Source organism: Lithobates pipiens, unplaced genomic scaffold, assembly GCF_037356315.1.
Source record: "Lithobates pipiens isolate NorthernLeopardFrog02 unplaced genomic scaffold, aLitPip1_a1.2 Scaffold_22, whole genome shotgun sequence".
NCBI classification, from domain to species: Eukaryota; Metazoa; Chordata; class Amphibia; order Anura; family Ranidae; genus Lithobates; species Lithobates pipiens.
Genome location: NW_027507784.1, coordinates 10,885,902 through 10,904,329, shown reverse-complemented (window position 1 = coordinate 10,904,329; position 18,428 = coordinate 10,885,902). Strand labels below are relative to the sequence as shown.

The window sequence follows — 18,428 nt, the reverse complement described above, 5'->3', positions numbered from 1 at the left end:
TTACTTTCCCTCCAAACCAGTCAATCCTCCACATAGCTCAGGGGTTTTTCATTTTATTGGCGGATGGGTCGGAGCGGCTGCTCCGCGCCTCCCCTCTCTCTTAGAGTGGCTTTTTTCCCCTCTCTGAGACCTATTTTGAGAGGACCCCTATTTTTGGGGTTTCTCTTCCTCTATTTTGGTTTTTTCTCCCCTTTTTATTTTTTCTCCCCACCCCTATTTTTTTATTATTATCTGATGATGTTCTGTGTATGTGACATGGGCTGGGGTGCAGCCTCCCCACCCAATCGGAAGACTTCGGTCTTGATTAGGTTGCATCTTTGCAATGTGCTTTGTTTCTGTAATATGTTATGTTACAAATTGCAATTGGTGGTTATAATGTTTTATATTCTCTTCTCAGGTGCCTCGATTTCTTCTCTTCTTGCTTTCTCTGTCCCCGCTTTTCACCCCCCCTACAGGTCTTCCAGACACCAGGATCCTCCCCCGTCATTTTGTTCCCGGATTCAAATGGTTGAGTCGCCCATCCTCAGCTTCTCCCCTCGGGGATTCAGGGTAAGATCCGTCCACACAAAGCAGTTCTTTCCAACTCTGGTCCGTGGCCTCTGATCCCAAACCACTCAACAATCTGAAGATTGTTACACACAATGTACAGGGCCTAAACTCGCCGGTCAAACGCCGGAAAGCTTTTAACCTTTACCATTCCCAACGCTTAGATGTCTTGCTATTACAGGAAACTCACTTCCCAACATCTTTCAACCCTTCTTTTTTATCCGGGCATTTCCCCCAATTTTTGCTTTCTAAGGCTAGTAATAAGACAAAGGGTGTTGCTATCTGTTTTGGCAAAAATGTAGGCTTTTCTCACGCTTCCACATTCAGTGATAAAGAGGGCAGGTACATCTTGGTCAAGGGCACTATTGAGGGCTCGGTGTATTCCTTTATTTCATATTATGCTCCAAATAAAAACCAGTCGGGTTTCTTTACCTCCATGTTGTCCACTCTTAGCCCTATGCTGGAAGGGAGGGTTGTCATGGGAGGGGATACTAACCTTCCCTTTGACCATTCTCTGGATAAATCATCTAGGGGAGTCCCCAACTCGCGGAGACCCCCGAGACAGAGCACTAAAATTGCCTCCTCATTGTATTCCCTGGGATTGGTGGACATCTGGAGGGAACTAAACCCTAGAACAAAAGACTACACCCACTTTTCCGCCCCACACCAACTTTACACAAGAATCGACCACATCTTCCTTCAATCACGTGACATTCCAACCGCTTCTAAAGCATTGATTAGAGACTCTCCCATTTCGGACCACTCTATGGTCATAGTTCATTTATTACGAACTTATGACTCGGGACGCCGGTTTACTTGGCGGCTAAATGAGGCCCTTTTAAGTGACATGGCTAATTGTGTTTCCATCCAAAGAGATATCCAAGAGTATTTCGTACTGAATGACACTGACTCGATTTCCCCAGAATCCTTATGGGCGGCCCACAAGGCAGTGATCAGGGGTAAGATTATCCAACTCTCTACACAGCTTAAGAAGGGGCGGAAGAGCGACATAGACAGACTCACCAGGGAATTTCATTCCCTCAGTAAGGCACATAAACACAACCCTACCAGGGCGTCGCTACTTGCCTGCGAAACTGCTAGAACTGCATTAAACTTAGCTCTTACTACTGCGGCGGAGAAACAACTGAGATGGTCGGGATCCCGCTTCTACTCCCAAACAGACAAAATAGGACCCAAACTGGCATTAAAGTTAACCCCGAGACCGCGTCTCCACGCTTTCCCCAAAATTCGTGTTCTCTCGGGTGATCTATCCAACAACCCTCTCAGTATCATGGAAACATTTCACAAATTTTATAGTTCCCTATATAAGGAGAATAGCCCTGACACCTCTCCCCAGTTAGATGAATTTTTGGACTCAGTCCCTCTACCGAGGCTCTCTTCGGAACATTCGGATCTCCTAGAAGATCCAATTTCTGAAGCGGAAGTTCTGGGAGTCATATCACACCTAAAACAGAACTCGGCCCCTGGCCCGGATGGCTTTTCAGTGGGGTACTACAAAAAATTCGCGACAACACTCGCACCTTTCATGGCCAAATTCTACAATTCGCTCAGGTCTGGGTCTCCCCTGGACAAAGCCCTGAACCTGGCTTACATTTCCGTTATTCCAAAACCGGGCAAAGACTCCACAGTAGTATCAAATTTTCGTCCTATCTCTCTAATCAATAACGACATCAAGATCTTTACGAAAATTCTTTCTAACAGACTTTCTTCCTTTATTGCCCAATATATCCACAAAGACCAGGTGGGCTTTGTCCCGGGGAGACAAGGACCAGACCAAGTTAGGAGAACAGTGGATATAATATCGCTACTTAACTCGCGCTGGGATGGGGGTCCCAGCCAAGAGGGATTCCTACTATCAGTAGATCTACAAAAAGCCTTTGATACCATCTCGTGGTCCTACTTATTCAATGTACTGCAGAGATGGGGCTTTGGTCCACATTTTTTACATTCACTGCGATCTCTATATTCGGCCCCGTCTGCTCAAGTCAGGCTTCAAGGATGCTTTTCGGACCCCCTCGTAATAGAGAAAGGTACTAGACAAGGTTGCCCCCTATCTCCTCTCCTATTTGTTATAGCGATCGAAACCTTAGCCATAACCATTAGGAATCACCCTGATATTACAGGAGTTAGATGTGGAGGCCAAGAACACAAATGTGCGCTATTCGCAGACGATTTATTATTATATGTTACCTCCCCTCTGATCTCCACTCCTAACGTCTTCTCTGTACTAGACGCTTTTGGCAAGGTCTCGGGTCTATGCGTTAATCCAGCGAAGTCTCTAGCACTTAACGTTACAGTCCCCGCAGAACGTCTCGAAAGCTTGCAGAACCACTTTCCTTTTGCTTGGTGCCAGTCTTCTCTCCCATATCTCGGGGTGAACATCTCCCCCTCAATAGACTCCCTATACGCCCACAACTACCCTGCAGTCTTCAAGAGGATCACATCAGACCTCCTGAGCTGGGAAAAGCTACACATATCCTGGTTGGGCCGTATTAATGCAATTAAGATGACCCTTCTTCCACGACTCCTTTACCTGTTCAGATCTCTCCCTATTCCATTAAGAAAAGCCCAATTACAACCTCTGCAAACCAGAATTCTCCAGTTCGTATGGTATCCTAAGGGCAGGCGCTGCTCGAAACACATTTTATACAGATCGAGATCCCAAGGAGGTCTGGCCCTACCGAACCTCTGGTGGTACTATCAATCGGCGCAACTCGCACAATTAGCAACAGTTTACTCTAAAGGCCCGAAACCTGATTGGGTTGGAATTGAACGTCAGGCTATCCCCCGCCATACTATCGATTACATCATTTGGTCCTCGCCCAAACTCCGACCCCCAATCCTATCCCCCACACTATCACACTCTATTGCCCTTTGTGACCAACTAAATAAACAACCGGCTCTTGTCTCTGCCCTCCGCCCTCTCACACACATGTTCCACAACCCCTCCTTTCCCCCGGGAATGAATATTCTAGCATTCAGCTGGTGGCTCAACAAAGGCCTTTTTAGGATTGGCGACTTCTTTACCCCGGCGGGCCCCGTTACAGCAGCATACTGCACCAGTAAAATGCCACCGTCTGAACGATATAGACTCTCACAACTGTTACACTTTCTCCACTCACTCTGGCCCAAGAAGACCATTCCCCCCGAGCTACCCCTTACGAAGCCTGGTGTTCTGAGGCTGCGGACCAGAGGGGAGGGATTTCAATCATATATGCCTCCTTGGCTACTGCGTCCTCCAAGCCTTCCTATGCTTTGGCCTGGGAGGCAGACTTGGATATTTCCTGGGATCGGAAAGTGTGGTTTGCGAACTTTCAGCGTTCCTTTAAACGGATCTGCAATGTTTCACTGATAGAAGCGAACCTTAAGGTCTTGACCAGGTGGTATAGAGTCCCTGTCATCCTTGCCAGGTACTATCCTAATGCCTCACCGCTGTGCTTTAGGAAATGTGATCATTGGGGCTCCATGCTTCATATATGGTGGTCTTGCCCGAAAATCCGGGGTCTGTGGAACAGGGTCTTCCATCTGATCCGTAAGGTAACATCAGTCCAGGTCCCACAGACTCCGGAGATAGCGATTCTCAACCTCAAAATAGACAAGATAGACAAACACACCCAAGCTTTGATTTTCTTTATCCTATTAGGGACCAAGATTACTATCGCGGCCCACTGGAAGAAGCCCAGTGTTCCATTCGCAGCGGTGAGGCACAAAATATCCTGGATCATGGCTCAAGAAAAGATGGTCAGCATCACCTTAGACAAAACCCGAACCTTCGAATGCATCTGGGAACCCTGGGCGAAATATTGCCACATCTCCCTGGTCCCGGGAGTTCCCCCGGCCTGATCTCCCAATCCGGAGGTCCTGGATATTTCCTCTTGCTGCTTCCCCTTTCGCCCCACACTCTGTCCTTTATCTCTATTCCCTTTTCTTTTTCCTTTCTACCTTTCACTTGTCTTCGCTTCTTTCATTCTCTGTTTTTGGAGATCCTCTACCTCTGAGAACCGAGGTACCTGATTAGGGCAGAGTTTGACCATTTCAGTTTGTTTCGTATTTTATTAGCTCTTCTGGTATATACGTCACGTCCTCCCAATTACCTGAAGGTGGACGAATATTTCATGGTTCATAAGTGCTGGGGGACCCTTTTTAAGTTTGCAACCAGTCTTCTTCCCTTATTCTCCCTCTTGTTTGTAAGATACATTTAGGCTAGCATTGGTTTCCTAGCCTCCTCTTTTTTAGGCGGCTGGTGGCACGTGGGGGGGGGGGGGGGGGAGTCGGGGCCTTCCCCTCCGCAGCAAGACCCCTGCAGGGGCGGAGGGGGGTCTCGCTCTCGCCTCCTCACTCGTTCTCCAGCTGATGGTGCATGGCCTGCCTTCTTTTTTCCTTATATGGTGACACACTTGAGTAGGCACGCTAGGGCCAGGTCCATTTTCTCTCTGGTTGTCATATTCATAGGCTTCGTGGTTAGCTCCGCCTGACACATTCATCCAGACTTGCTATATTCCCTCATGTACTTTCTATGTTGCTTGTTATATGTTGTAAAGATGACATTCTGCATTTTGAATTTTGCTTACACCTACTGGCTGATGTTACTGTTTAACACCTGTTACTAAAAATAAAAAACTATTGAAAGAAAAATGGTTAAATAAGACAAACACACTTTTGAAAAATTCCTTTATTAAAAATAAAAAAAATAAAAAAAAGATTCCAGCGGTGCTAATCCACTCTTGCTATCCAGCGATGGACGATCATATCCAGCGACGGGGATCTCTCAGTCCAGCGCTGTCCATACATCCGTCTTCTGTCTCCACTGCGGAGACACTGCGGAGATCCCAGCGCTGACATTTCTTATATTAGGAGGGCAGGGCCACCAGTCTCCTGACCCCGCCCCCTCTGACGCTGGTGAAGGGAGCCAGGGGTTCCCCAGTGACGTATGGGTGACCCCGCCCCCTCGGATGTAACAGAAACCTGCGTTACATCAGTTACATATAAGAAATGTCAGCCCTGGGATCTCCGCAGTGTCTCCGCAGTGGAGACAGAAGACAGATGTATGGACAGCGCTGGACTGAGAGATCCCCCGTCGCTGGATATGATCATCCATCGCTGGACCCCAGAGATCGGTCGCTGGATAGCAAGAGTGGATTACCTCCGCTGGAATCTTTTTTTTATTTTTTTTATTTTTAATAAAGGAATTTTTCAAAAGTGTGTTTGTCTTATTTAACCATTTTTACACTTTCTTTGTGAAATGGTAGGGGTACTTTTGTACCCCCTTACCATTTCAAACAGGGGGGTGGGATCTGGGGGTCCTCTTGTTAAAGGGGGCTTCCAGATTCTGATAAGCCCCCCGCCCGCAGACCCTCACAACCACCGGCCAGGGTTGTGAGGATGAGGCCCTTGTCCTCATCAACATGGGGACAAGGTGCTTTGAGGGGTCGCAGACCCCCAAAGCATCCTCCCAATGTTGAGGGTATGTGGCCTGGTATGGTTCAGGAGGGAGGTGGGCCGCTCTCTCGTCCCCCCCTCTTTTCCTGCGGCCTGCCAGGTTGCGTGCTCGGATAAAGGGTCTGATATGGATATTTAGGGGGGCCCCCACATCAATTTTTTTTTAAATTTGACACGGGGTTCCCCTTAATATTCATGTCAGACCTGAAGGGCCTGGTAATTGAATTTAGGGGAACCCCCACGCTTTTTTTTTATCAATGAATGAATTGTTGGCTAATACAGAGAACACTCATTGAGTGTTCTCTGTATTACGGGGAGCCGACAATTTAGCCGCAAGTGATTTTAAAAGACTTTTTTTCCTGCAGAAATTACACTTTGTGCAGGGACAGTTCTAAGCACGGGAAACATGCGCCCCTTCACAGGCATACTATAGATACCCCCCAGCTACGAAATTTAAAGGAATATTACACTTTTATTGTTTCACTTTAATCATTATTAAAATCACTGCTCCTGAAAAAACGGCTATTTTTAAAACTTTTTTTGCATTGATCTATGTCCCCTGGGGCAGGACCCGGGTCCCCAAACACTTTTTAGGACAGTAACTTGCATATTAGCCTTTAAAATGAGCACTTTAGATTGTGAACGTTTGAGTTCCATAGACTTTAATAGGGTTCTAAAGTTCACACGAAGTTTAGGTCTGTTCGCAGGTTCTGGTGCAAACCGAACAGGGGGGTGTTCGGCTCATCCCTAGTGACAACAGTGAGCCACGTCTGTATAATGTGTGTGAAAACAGCCACTTGTGGTCTCCATGATGTTCTGTGGTGTGGCTCTGTACCCCCCACACCTTCACATAGGTTAGGGGGGTGTCTTGATGTGTCTTTATTGTTTAAGTGGACTTCCAGATTCTGAGAAGTCCCTCCACCCAGTGGCTGCCCATCCATTAAGGACTCACGGGCACTGCCCCCTCTCTCCACCCCCTATATGAGTAATGGATACAGTCATGCATTGCGTGAATCTATCCACGGCCATGTAAGCCACCCCCTATTCAGGCGTCCGGCCCCTTTCAGGACTCTGGGCTCATGAATTACATCGGCGGGGGTGGGGGGGGGGTTTAGGCACATGATTAGAGCCAGAGGCTCTAATAGGCTTCAAAATAGGGTGGGCTCGTGGCGCAGAGTATTGCGCTTGGAGCCCACCCAGGTGTGTTAGATAAGCAAATGAATATTCGCTTTTCTAACACTGAATCACCTCTCTGTTTATCAGGGAGCATGGGTCTCATGCCCATCACCTGATTGGCTGAAAGAACAGGCGATCCTAGTGGATAGCTAGCAGGAGGAAAGAGGAGATGCACGGTGGAAGAATGGAAGACACAGGAGCCGCCGACTGACTCACAGCTCACCTGCTGCCTGAACCACCACCAAGATGGGGTAAGTGTTGGTCAGACAATGAGCGAGTAGGCAGGCAGGTGGGTGGGGCGGGGGGTGCTGATTAAATGCAGCCGGGGGGGTCACAGTGGTTGCATTTGATGGTCACAGTGGCTGCATTTGATGTTTTTTTTCAGTACTTTTCAGATTTTTTTTGGTTTGTTTGCTCCCCCCAAAAAATTTGAGCCCCAGCCGCCACTACCTCCACCCCCACCCATAAAAATGTGGGGGGACCTCACACTATTTTTCCTTGATTTTTTTTTATAATATACATACTACACTTGAAGAATTTGGAGTGAACCCCAGTAACTAATTCCAAACCGCCCACCGCATGTTTACTGCATCAGGATGGCCCGGCTGCGGGAAACAACGTACCTGTATATTGTTTGTGGTCTCAGTCGGTCTTTGTTGGGCATGCGCGCCGCCATTGACCTGCTCACGCTTTCATTGGACACAGCAGGAGCCAATCAACATGTCCTATCTCCGTGGTGGCAGCCGGCCAGCCACCATTGTTCAGGGGGAATGACCCCTAGCCTCCCATTGAACTAACCATTGAGAATCTTTTCAGAAAACCCTTCACAGGTGGTACCTCACACTCTACAAACGATCTAAAATGTACCCCGGCAGTTCACCCAGCGGTTGCCCACATCGTGTGGTTTTGCAAGTCCTTCAGCTCCTTCTGGAAACACATTTTTGTTCTGATCTCCTCAATCTCCGGAGTGACTTCCACTCCAAGCTCCACACTAGCTTTACTCCATTTAGGCAAAGAAAAAATACCCTCCTGGATCCAGAGGCGCTATCATTCACTTACTTTTTACAGCCAAATTAAACATAACCGGATTGTGGAAAACCTCCAATACCCCCTCCAGTTCTGCCGCCATTGCCCACTTCAACACTCAATTGGATATGGAGAAAATGCTTGTTAGAAAAGCCCTACAGACAAAACAGTTTGTAACTAAGAGGTCACAATGGCCAATAGACCCAAAAATGTACTGTGCAAGTGTGAATAAGAACTTGTGCTCTGTGTTAGTACCGTAGTGCTAGAGCTCAGTACCGTGTCTTACCCCGTGCTCTCCTTCCCCTCCCCCATTCCCTCCTCCATCCCCTCCCCCATATCTCCCACTCCATCCTCCTTCCCCTCCCCATTTCCTCCTCTCTCCTCTCTCTCATTCCCTCATCCTTTCCCGTCCTCATTCCCTCCTCCTTCCCCTCCCCATTCCCTCCTCCCTCCCTTCTTCCATTCCTTCCTCCTTCCTCTTCTCTCCATCTGCCTTCTCCCATTCCCTCCTCCCCTTCTCCAATTCCCTCCTTCCTCCCATCTCCCATTCCCTCCTCCTTCCCCTCCCCCATTCCCTTCTCCTCCCCCTCTCCCATTCCCTTCTCTTTCCTCTGTCCCATTCCATCCTCATCCCTTCTCATGAGAGAATATAATTTTCATAGTGCTGAGTGTATATAATAGTCATAGTACTGAGTGTATATAATAGTCATAGTGCTGAGTATAAATAATAGTCATAGTGCTGAGTGTATATAATAGTCATAGTGCTGAGTGTATATAATAGTCATAGTACTGAGTGTATATAATAGTCATAGTACTGAGTGTATATTATAGTCATAGTACTGAGTGTATATAATAGTCATAGTGTATATAATAGTCATAGTACTGAGTGTATATAATAGTCATAGTGTATATAACAGTCATAGTGCTGAGTGTATATAATAGTCATAGTACTGAGTGTATATAACAGTCATAGTGCTGAGTGTATATAATAGTCATAGTGCTGAGTGTATATAATAGTCATAGTACTGAGTGTATATAATAGTCATAGTGCTGAGTGTATATAATAGTCAATAAGAGACAAACAGCCGCCAGTCCTGAAGTGGTTAAATGCATTGGTATAATGGAAAATATTCAAAAATTGCTTACGCGGTTTGTGTTTTGGATATCGGTACTGAAATGAAATCCATCACATTTATGCAAAGTCAATCATGAGACGGATCTCTGGAGACTATTTCCATAATTCCAACTCTAATTATATCATTCTGTCTGCTATCACTGGACGTGTCCCGTCATCTCTGTCCGGAGATCACACCAAACCTCAACATGATGTCTCCGTTCTTCTTATCCATTTTGATCTCTTCAGTCTTGGGACTCGGCTTGGCAATCCCTTCTTACACTTGTATTGTGATGGGTAACCTGGACATCATCAGAAAGAAAGGGAAGTTGAGTCCCACCGATGTGATCTTTCTGGCTAAGGGGATTGTGAATCTTCTCCTCCAGTGTGTGATGAGTCTATGGGGAATGATCTTTGCCTTGTCTCTGGAAATCTTTTATATTAAACAATTATTTGTATTTATGAGCACATCAATTAACTTCCTAATCTATTACAACTTCTGGTTGACCTTCTGGCTCTCGGCTCATTACTGTACCACCATCACCAATCTCAGCTATGGGTTCTTCATCTGGATAAAGAGAATTGTGTCCAATTTCCTGAGTCACCTTCTATTCCTGACAGCACTTGGGTTATTCATTGTGAGTGTCCCGGGCTTCTGGGCTGTCAATGAAGAAAATATTATCCAGTCTTCTGTGAACAGTACAAATGTCTCTGTTATCAGTTTATATAAAGTATTTTCCTATTTTGTGTCTGCAACCACCCTAGGCGTCATTCTTCCATTCTGCCTTAGTCTTCTGTGCCTGGTCCTCACTTCCTCCTTTCTGCTCAGACACGTCTGGAGGGTGAAGAATAACGACTCTGGATCAACACGTCCAAATCTTCAGGCTCATGTCACTGCACTGAGGACAATCTTCTTCTTACTTCTCATCTTCACATTCTTCTGCGGGTATCAAGTGATTTCTTTTCTTCCAAGTTCCTCACTGTCAATAGTTTTGGCGAATTTACAATTATTATCTCCATTGGTGGAGGCCGCCGTCATCTTCCAGGCCAGCAACAAGCTGAGAAGGATCATTCTGAGAAGATTCTGGACCAGAAGCTGGAGGAACACAGAGACTTAATATGTGGAGAACGCTTAGCTTGAGACTCTAAATATATAATATAAAGGTTTAGTGTGATAGAGATCAATGTAAAATGTTTCCTAAGTCATAGCATTTTGTTTTGTATGGAGTGTAGAAGGGTAATATTATTATTATTTTTTTAATATTATTATTATTATACAGGTTTTATATAGCGCCAACAGTTTGCGCAGCACTTTACAATGCATGGGCAGACATTACAGTTACATTACAATTTTGTACAAGAGGAATCAGAGGGCCCTGCTCGTTAGAGCTTACAATCTAAAAAGGAAAGGTCAATTGATACAAAAGGTAATAGCTGTGGGGGGGATGAGCTGATGGAGGAAGTAAAACAGTCTTAGGCCGCGTACACTTGGGCGGACTGTTCGCCCAACTTTGTCCGCTGAACAGTGTTTCAGCGGACAGTCCGCTCGTGTGTGGGCTTCAGCGGGCAGTTCCAGCGGACAGTCTGACGAACAAAGTTTTTCGGAATTCCCGTAAGACAGTCCGCTGAAACTTGGTTTGAGCGGACAGTCCGCTCGTGTGTAGGCTTGTTCGTCAAACTAAGTATCACGCATGCTCAGAAAGGATTTACACGGCGAAGGTTGCATTGCAGTGTATAGGACGTCGTTTTTCTAGTCCCGTCGTACGTGCCGTTCACGTCATCGTGCACGCTTTCAGCAGACTGTTCGTTCATCGTGTCAAGTCCGTTCATGCAAATTTTGAGTGGACTGTTTGTCGTACTGTTTGACGAACAAAGTTGGGCGAACAGTCCGCCCGTGTGTACGCGGCCTTAGAAGCAGGATTGGCTCCTTTGTAGAGAAGGGTTTTCAGGGATCGTCTAAAGATGGATAGATTAGGGGACAGTCGGACAGATTGGGTTAGGGAGTTCCAAAGGATGGGAGAAGCTTTGGAGAAATCCTGGAGGAGAGCATAGGAGGAGGTGACAAGGGAGCTAGAGAGCAGGAGGTCTTGGAATGACCGAAGACTTAGTATAGACTTGGTATTTTGGGACTTAGTTATTGATGTCACTAGGCCCAGAGTTGTGGATGGCTTTGTAAATTATTGTTAGTACTTTGAATTTTATTCGTTGGGTGAGTGGAAGGCAGTGGAGGGACTGGCAGAGAGGGGTGGAGGACACTGAATGAGGCCAGTGGAGGGATTGGTAGAGAGGGGTGGAGGACACTGAATGAGGTCAGTGGAGGGATTGGCAGAGAGGGGTGGAGGACACTGAATGAGGCCAGTGGAGGGATTGGTAGAGAGGGGCGGAGGACACTGAATGAGGCCAGTGGAGGGATTGGCAGAGAGGGGTGGAGGACACTGAATGAGGCCAGTGGAGGGATTGGCAGAGAGGGGTGGAGGACACTGAATGGCTGGTAAGGTGGAAGAGTCTGGCAGCTCCATTCATTATGGACTGGGGGGGATAGTCTATGTAAAGGTAATCCAATGGGGAGGGAGTTTCCATAGACGAGCCGAGAGATGACCAGGGAGTGAATTAGAAGCTTGGTGGTGTCATTAGTTAAAAAGGGGCGTATACTGGAAATGTTACGGAGGCTAAGGCGGCATGATTTGGACAGGGATTGTATGTGGGTCTGAAAGGACAGTTTCGGAGTCTAAGGTTACCCCTAGTGCTAGAAAGGATGAACCACCACTCCAAAGTAATCCTCGAGGACTGAAGCTCTGTCTCCTATTGATGAGCCCCAGGTCCTGACCATTACACACACCATGAGCAAACAAGCAGGACAAAAATCTGGATAGCTGCACATTGGAAAAAGACTTGAAATCCCATCTTTAATTGAAACAACGTGGGTCACATCAAAACATAATAAAAAAATCCACAGCAAAAGAATAACAGGGTACAGGAAAATACTGATGCGTTTCGCACTGTAATCAGTGCTTACTCATAGTTACCCCTAGTGCCTTGGCATGTGGGGACGGACTGATAGATGTGCCATTGATCTTGACAGAGAAGTCAGGGGATGGGGCACATGGGGGAGGAAATATTAAGAGCTCGGTTTTAGATATATTGAGTTTGAAGAAGTGGTGTGACATCCAGGCTGATATGTCTGTTAGTAGATCGGTGATGGGTGAGGAGATTGATGGTGTGAGCTGAGGGGCAGAGAGATAGATTTGGGTGTCATCAGCATATAAATGGTAGTGAAAGCCATGGGAGGCTATCAGCTGACCCAGGGAGGAAGTGTAGATCGAGAATAGTAGAGATCCAAGGACAGAACCTCGGGGGAGCCCAACGGAAAGGGGACTTGGAGAAGAGGAAGTGGAGTTGTAAGTGACACTGAAGATGCGATGAGATAGGTAAGGTTTGAACCAATGGAGAGTGCAGCCGTGGAGACCAAGCAAATTGAGTTTTTTGAGGAGGAGGGGGTGGTTGACTGTATCAGAGGCAGCAGAAAGGTCCAAGAGTAAGAGTACGGAATAATGACCATTGGTTTTGTTGTTAGTAAGTCGTTTTGAGTTTTAGGAGGGCAGTTTCTGTGGAGTGCTGTGGGTGAAATCCAGACTGAAGGGGATCAAGAAGGTTATTCTCAATGAGGGGGCCGCTCAGTCGGTTGTAGACTAAACGTTCAAGGAGTTTGGAGGCAAAAGGGGGTATAGAGATGGGTCTTAAGTTGCTAAGATTGGTGGGGTCTGAGGCTTTTTTTGGTATGGGGGTGAATAGCGCATGTTTCAGAGGGTTGGGGAAGAAGCCAGTAGAGAGTGAGAGGTTGAAGATATGAGTTAACCTCCCTGGCGGTATTCGCGAGTCTGGCTCGGGGTGAGATTTCAGTACCAAAAGCGGTAACCCCGAGCCAGACTCGGGATCGCATCGCAGGATCCATGTAGAGGTCACTTACCTTATCCCCAGGATCCTGCGATGTCTCCCCGCTGTGATCTATGAGCCTCCGTGTCTCGCTCGATTGACTGTGCCGTGCTCTGTTCCCTGCAAGCATTACGAAGCACGGGGACAGAGTTCAGCACCAAATTCTAAAAGTAAAAACACAGTATAGATTCAGTACACTGTAATCTTACAGATCACAGTACTGTATCAAATAATTACACATCCCCTTTGTCCCTAGTGGTTTGTCCCGTGTCCTGCATGCAGTTTTAAATTATAAATACTGTTTGTGACAGACCTAGCCGGGACACAGGCTTTTTTGAGAGGACTGAATGCAAACCTCTTGCTGACTGATTATGGGCCCTGGATTTTAAGGGGCACAGGGTGAATGAGAACCCCACTATAATCTGTGCTAGTCAGATTCAATGCTGTATATATGTATATATAATGTGTGTTGTCTCATGCTGTTGGGACACAAACTGTCAGATGCTAATGTCATCAACTCCAGCCACCTGTCTGTTTTCTTGTATAATGTGAATGAGTCTAGTCTGGCTTGTAAGGATATTCCACACATTGTTGTTTGTGTTAATTAACCCTGCGTTTATGTTTATGGTAATGTGTATTGAATAGTCAATCAGTGAGCTAGGAGACAAAGTCTTACCCTGAAAAGTCCTATCTCTCAGACAACTAGTCTGGGTCAATGATTAGATAATTAGCTCATGCTAATTAGGTTAGGTTTTCTACTGTATTATAAATACTTGTCATTTTGGTTCTAATAAATCCGTCCGTGTTGAGCAGCTAAGCAAGTGTCGTCTTGTTTTGTGCTTGTGAGCGGTTGGAATATCTGATATCTATATTCAGGACTTAGGAAGCGGTATACTGACGGAAGCACTCAAGCGGAGTGTGGGGGATTGGATCCGTCACACCGTTCTTTCTACCAGGTCACTGGAGATTGTCCATGGCAACCAAAAAATGTCAGTTTACATCAAAAGTGCTTTTAGACCAGCTAGAAAACAGCGATAATAAATTAGAATCACTCGCAGAATTGAGCGATAGCGATTTGTGGGGAAATTCATCATCAAACACTAAAAGTAATGACAGCGACAATTCTGCAACTCAGCAAATTTCAGTGTTTTTGATTTGATTACATTATTGAATAATTTTTATTGTTTGTTATAATTATTTATAGTTCTTTATTATATTAAAATTTATAATTTCATGTTTCAAACTTTATCATACCCGGGATGTTTACTAGACTATGGTTTGGACAGATTTAAGGGAGTTATTCTGTCATGGTTATGCAGTGATCTTCCTGTGTTTGCTTACCTTCCCTCATGTCTTCAGACTAAGAAGCTACTTCCACCTGGTGGTTTTTATAACCTCTCCTCTAAGCATGGCTCCACCCCAGGCCCTATCAGGGAGCCCTATATAAACCTGTGCACTGCAGGGCTCAGTGCTGATCAACCATTGTGTAGTCTTTGTTTGTTAGCTTCTGCTTGCCTGCCGTGTGCTCTGCTACTGATTTCCGTTACCGACTTTGGCGTGTTCTGACTATCCCTGCTTGCCTGTGACCCTGACCTTTTGGCGTGTACCCGACCATTCTGTTCTGCTTGTGGCCCCGACCTTGGCTTTGTCCCTCATCCCTATTCTCCTGTTGCCTACTGTGGGTGTGAGCTGGGGGACCCTGGGGGTCGCGACCTGGAGCCAGTTGCAGCCAAGTCCATCCTCACCTCTGGAGGCTCTGGTGAACACCTGCTGGCTCTTAGACTCCGCGCCCCAGGGAATCTCACGCTCTATCCCCAGTGGGATCTGTCCCCGTCTGCAGCAGTCAGCCGTAGGGTCCACAACCTTGCGGTGCACTCCGCATCCCTACGGTGTGCACCTGTCACCTCGCCTCAAGGTGACCTGACAGTTTGATCAGCCATGGACCCGGCTGACGTGCCGCTTCCTGCAGATGATCCATTGCAGAGCTTAGTTCGGCAACTTGAGACCCAAGAATCGCATCAGACCCAGGTGATGCAATTCCTTCGGGATTTGGCATCCCGTTTTGATCAGGTTCAGGCCTCATTAGGACCCCCGGTTCAACAACCTCAACCGCTATCTGCCGCTGCACCTATCGCATCAGTCGCAGCCACACATTCATTACAACTACCAGCTCCGGTCCGTTTCTCTGGGGACTCCAAGGCTTGCAGGGGGTTCCTTAGCCAGTACACAATTCATTTTGAACTTCTGCCCCAAAACTTCCTGTCCGATCGGGCAAAAGTCGCATATATCATATCCCTCCTGTCCGGCGAGGCGTTAGCCTGGGCCGCTCCTCTGTGGGAACTGAATGATCCAGTGGTTTCTAACCTGTCTGATTTCTTGAAACTTTTTCGGAATATCTTCGAGGAACCGGGTCGTGTCTCCTCAGCGGCTAGCGCTCTTTTACGTCTCCGTCAAGAGTCCGCTTCTGTGGGACAGTATGCTCTTCAGTTCCGTATCCTCACAGCTGAATTGAGCTGGAATAATGAGGCCCTAGTTGCAACCTTTTTACATGGCCTCTCTGATATAGTGAAGGATGAATTAGCAGGAAGATACCTTCCTGCTGATCTGGACAGTGTCATCACCTTGTGTAACCAGATCGATATTCGCTTTCAGGAGAGGGCCCTGGAAAAAAGATGCCAGCACTCCCCATTCTTTAGGCAGCCTGAGTCCCCAGTCCCTTCTCCTCGATCCGAGGAGCACCCCCTGCCTACCGAGGAACCTATGCAGTTGGGCTGGACTAAGTTATCTCCCGAAGAACGCGCTAGGCGCAGAACTCTGGGCCTATGCCTCTATTGTGGGGCCAAAGGTCATTTCCGTGACATTTGTTCTCTTCGTCCGGAAAAACGCTCAGGGCTAATACATCTGGAAGGTGGAGTATTAGACCCTGAAATATCACCTTCACCTTCTCGTCTTCTCCTTTCTGTGTTGCTTCATGTCAGTGCTTCCTCTCGTTCGGTCTCAGCACATCTGGATTCCGGAGCCGCTGCCAATTTCATGGATTGGGAAACTGCATCCTCCATGAGACTTACCCTTTTGCCCCTTACAACACCATTGGTGGTCTTGGCGATTGATGGCACGGTCCTCCCAGAGGGCCCTATCCGCTTCCAGACTATTCCTGTTAAGATGTCAGTAGGGACACTCCACCAGGAGTGAATTTCCTTCCTTGTCTTACCTAAGGCTTCATCTCCTATCATATTAGGTCTTCCTTGGTTTCGGCTCCATTCTCCACACGTTGACTGGTCTGCTGGACAGATCCTGGCTTGGGGTTCCTCCTGTTCCTCTTCCTGCCTACTCAAGGGTACCCCAAAGGAGAAACTTCCTGTTTCCACCATCACAGTATCTTCTGCTTTTCCTGCTGTATATAGCGATCCCTGCGATACGTCCTGCAATAGTCGGACTGGTGCAGTCTCTGGGTCATGTGGTACTCTGGATGAGGAGCCCACCTATGAACCTGATTCGATCATTCACTCCAGTTCGCATAACCATTTACCTTTGCCTGTCCCTAATCTCCCTTGGACACACAGCCAGGTTAACTTGTCTGCAAGTTCCAGAGTCGCTATGCCTTGTGATGCGATGGTCGCTACATCTGACTATACTATTCAGTCGGCCTCTGCACCACTTATGCCAGTCCAGCCCATGCCCAATGAGCTTCCTGCTTCTTTTTCAGGACCTTCTGTGATCCAGCCTCACCCTACTGCTACTATGTCCGTTCAAACCCATTTAAGAGGCTCAATCCATCCTTTGAATAGAATACCTCATTCGGCCAGGAGGGGTTTTCAATCTTTTTCTCAGGGTTCTCTGCATTCTGTTTCTGTTTCAGCTACCCAGCTTGACTCTTGTGACATGTCACTTTCTAACCAACCTGACCTCAGGGATCCACTGACCTCTGCCCAGTCTGGTGGTCCGGTTATGGATGCCCAACTCATCTTTAAGGGTCTGGGGGACCCTGCTCAGACTCCTGATCTTCTCATGCCCCTACCCATTCCTAAAAAGCCTTTAGTCCTCAAGTCCCCTCGTCCTCTCCCTACCTCTGTTTCGGTCTCTGAGGATAATCTAAAATACGAGGTTAGTCAAGTTTTGGATTCCCGACTCCGTAAAGGCTTTCTTCAATACCTCGTACTTTGGAAAGGGTTGGGTCCTGAGGAGAGGTCTTGGATCACTGCATCTGAGGTCTTTGCTCCCTGTCTGTTAAGGAGGTTCCATCTGGAGTTTCCCTTTAAGCCTGGACCCAGGCAGGGAAGGGGGAGGCCTCGTAAGAGGGAGGGTACTGTCATGGTTATGCAGTGATCTTCCTGTGTTTGCTTACCTTCCCTCATGTCTTCAGACTAAGAAGCCAGCTACTTCCACCTGGTGGTTTTTATAACCTCTCCTCTAAGCATGGCTCCACCCCAGGCCCTATCAGGGAGCCCTATATAAACCTGTGCACTGCAGGGCTCAGTGCTGATCAACCATTGTGTAGTCTTTGTTTGTTAGCTTCTGCTTGCCTGCCGTGTGCTCTGCTACTGATTTCCGTTACCGACTTTGGCGTGTTCTGACTATCCCTGCTTGCCTGTGACCCTGACCTTTTGGCGTGTACCCGACCATTCTGTTCTGCTTGTGGCCCCGACCTTGGCTTTGTCCCTCATCCCTATTCTCCTGTTGCCTACTGTGGGTGTGAGCTGGGGGACCCTGGGGGTCGCGGCCTGGAGCCAGTTGCAGCCAAGTCCATCCTCACCTCTGGAGGCTCTGGTGAACACCTGCTGGCTCTTAGACTCCGCGCCCCAGGGAATCTCACGCTCTATCCCCAGTGGGATCTGTCCCCGTCTGCAGCAGTCAGCCGTAGGGTCCACAACCTTGCGGTGCACTCCGCATCCCTACGGTGTGCACCTGTCACCTCGCCTCAAGGTGACCTGACAGATTCCTAAGAATTATAGTGCTACACTTTATATACAATTTTTACTAAGTATTACAGGCCTACAATATAAAAGGCCAAATTGCCATGCAAAATAATGGTACCGCTTTCAGCACCTAAAATCTGAAATAATCATACCGTCAGGGAGGTTAAGGAGTGTAGGGTTGAGTCAGATGGTGACTTGATAAGGGACAGGGTCCAGGGGGCAGGAGGTTAGGTAGGCATTAGAAAAAAAGTTTAGGT

General features: G+C 47.3%; 1 protein-coding gene across 1 annotated transcript; it reads left to right on the top strand.

Annotated features, from left to right (window-relative positions):
- The first annotated feature begins 9,531 nt into the window (after window positions 1–9,531).
- LOC143925594 (taste receptor type 2 member 40-like) lies at window positions 9,532–10,440 on the top strand. Its single transcript, XM_077450068.1, has one exon. It carries the CDS (start codon window positions 9,532–9,534, stop codon window positions 10,438–10,440), a length of 909 nt encoding a protein of 302 aa, XP_077306194.1.
- Window positions 10,441–18,428: the final 7,988 nt, after the last annotated feature.